Genomic DNA, 828 nt, shown 5'->3' on the forward strand with positions numbered 1-828 from the left:
GGAGGGTAATGCGACTGTGCCAGAGCCTGCAGAGGATAAAAGCGATTGTTTGTCACGACATCCTATGACGTGGCAGTTGTAGACGGGCAATTCAATAGCGAAAGCATAAAGGCTAGGCCCTGTGGTTATTGACCATTATTTATACGTATCTCGATATAGCAATACTGCTAACAGTACTGACGTGTAACGCGCCGCCGTGCGACGCAGTGAACATCGCAAATTCGCGGTGAAATATATTATGTACTCGAGATTGGAATATCCTATGTGTCTGTCGCAGATTGCTGAGTGCAAAGATTAGGACAGCTATGCTGGAGGAATTTACCGATCATTTTTTATTTTCTGTTGAGAAAATATCACGGCGAGGTGACAAAAGTTGTACCACGCGTATTGATTTGGACGGAGTGCGTCATGCAATTGATTTGGCTTCTGGATCCAAATATTGTGTCACAATCTTAATATGACGTAGTAGACATCGTTTCTGTGGGAGGCACGAAGAAACGTCGGATGACAACCCCTGACCCGATTCAAGAGCACTGCTACTCAAGAGTGACAGCAATAATCTTTACAACAAAATTTACTTCGACTGAGATCATATGGATGTGGTTCATATCCACCAGTGTTTGTCTAGTGCCCAAGCTCTGTCGAAGTCCTGGTGACGTAGCTATTCCGGTGACGCGCAATTTTAGTGGCAATACGCTCGTTTATAGTTGTGCAAAGCACGGGCAATCCAATGTGGAGAACCGCATCATCACTTGCGAACAGTTTCTTGAGAAGCTACGCTTAAGTATGCTTTCTGCAAAAATAGACAAGATGTTTCGTTGGGAAGCA

The 828-nt window shown here is 44.4% G+C and overlaps 1 protein-coding gene across 1 annotated transcript; it reads left to right on the forward strand.

The window, feature by feature from the left end:
- Positions 1–504: 504 nt before the first annotated feature.
- PHALS_14493 (uncharacterized protein) lies at positions 505–685 on the forward strand (the record flags this gene model as incomplete). Its single annotated transcript, XM_024730313.1, has 1 exon — positions 505–685. A coding segment is annotated over one exon (181 nt), but the record flags the coding sequence as incomplete, so codon positions are not given.
- Positions 686–828: the final 143 nt, after the last annotated feature.

Source organism: Plasmopara halstedii, assembly GCF_900000015.1.
Source record: "Plasmopara halstedii genome assembly, contig: Scaffold_922, whole genome shotgun sequence".
Lineage (NCBI taxonomy): Eukaryota > Oomycota > Peronosporomycetes > Peronosporales > Peronosporaceae > Plasmopara > Plasmopara halstedii.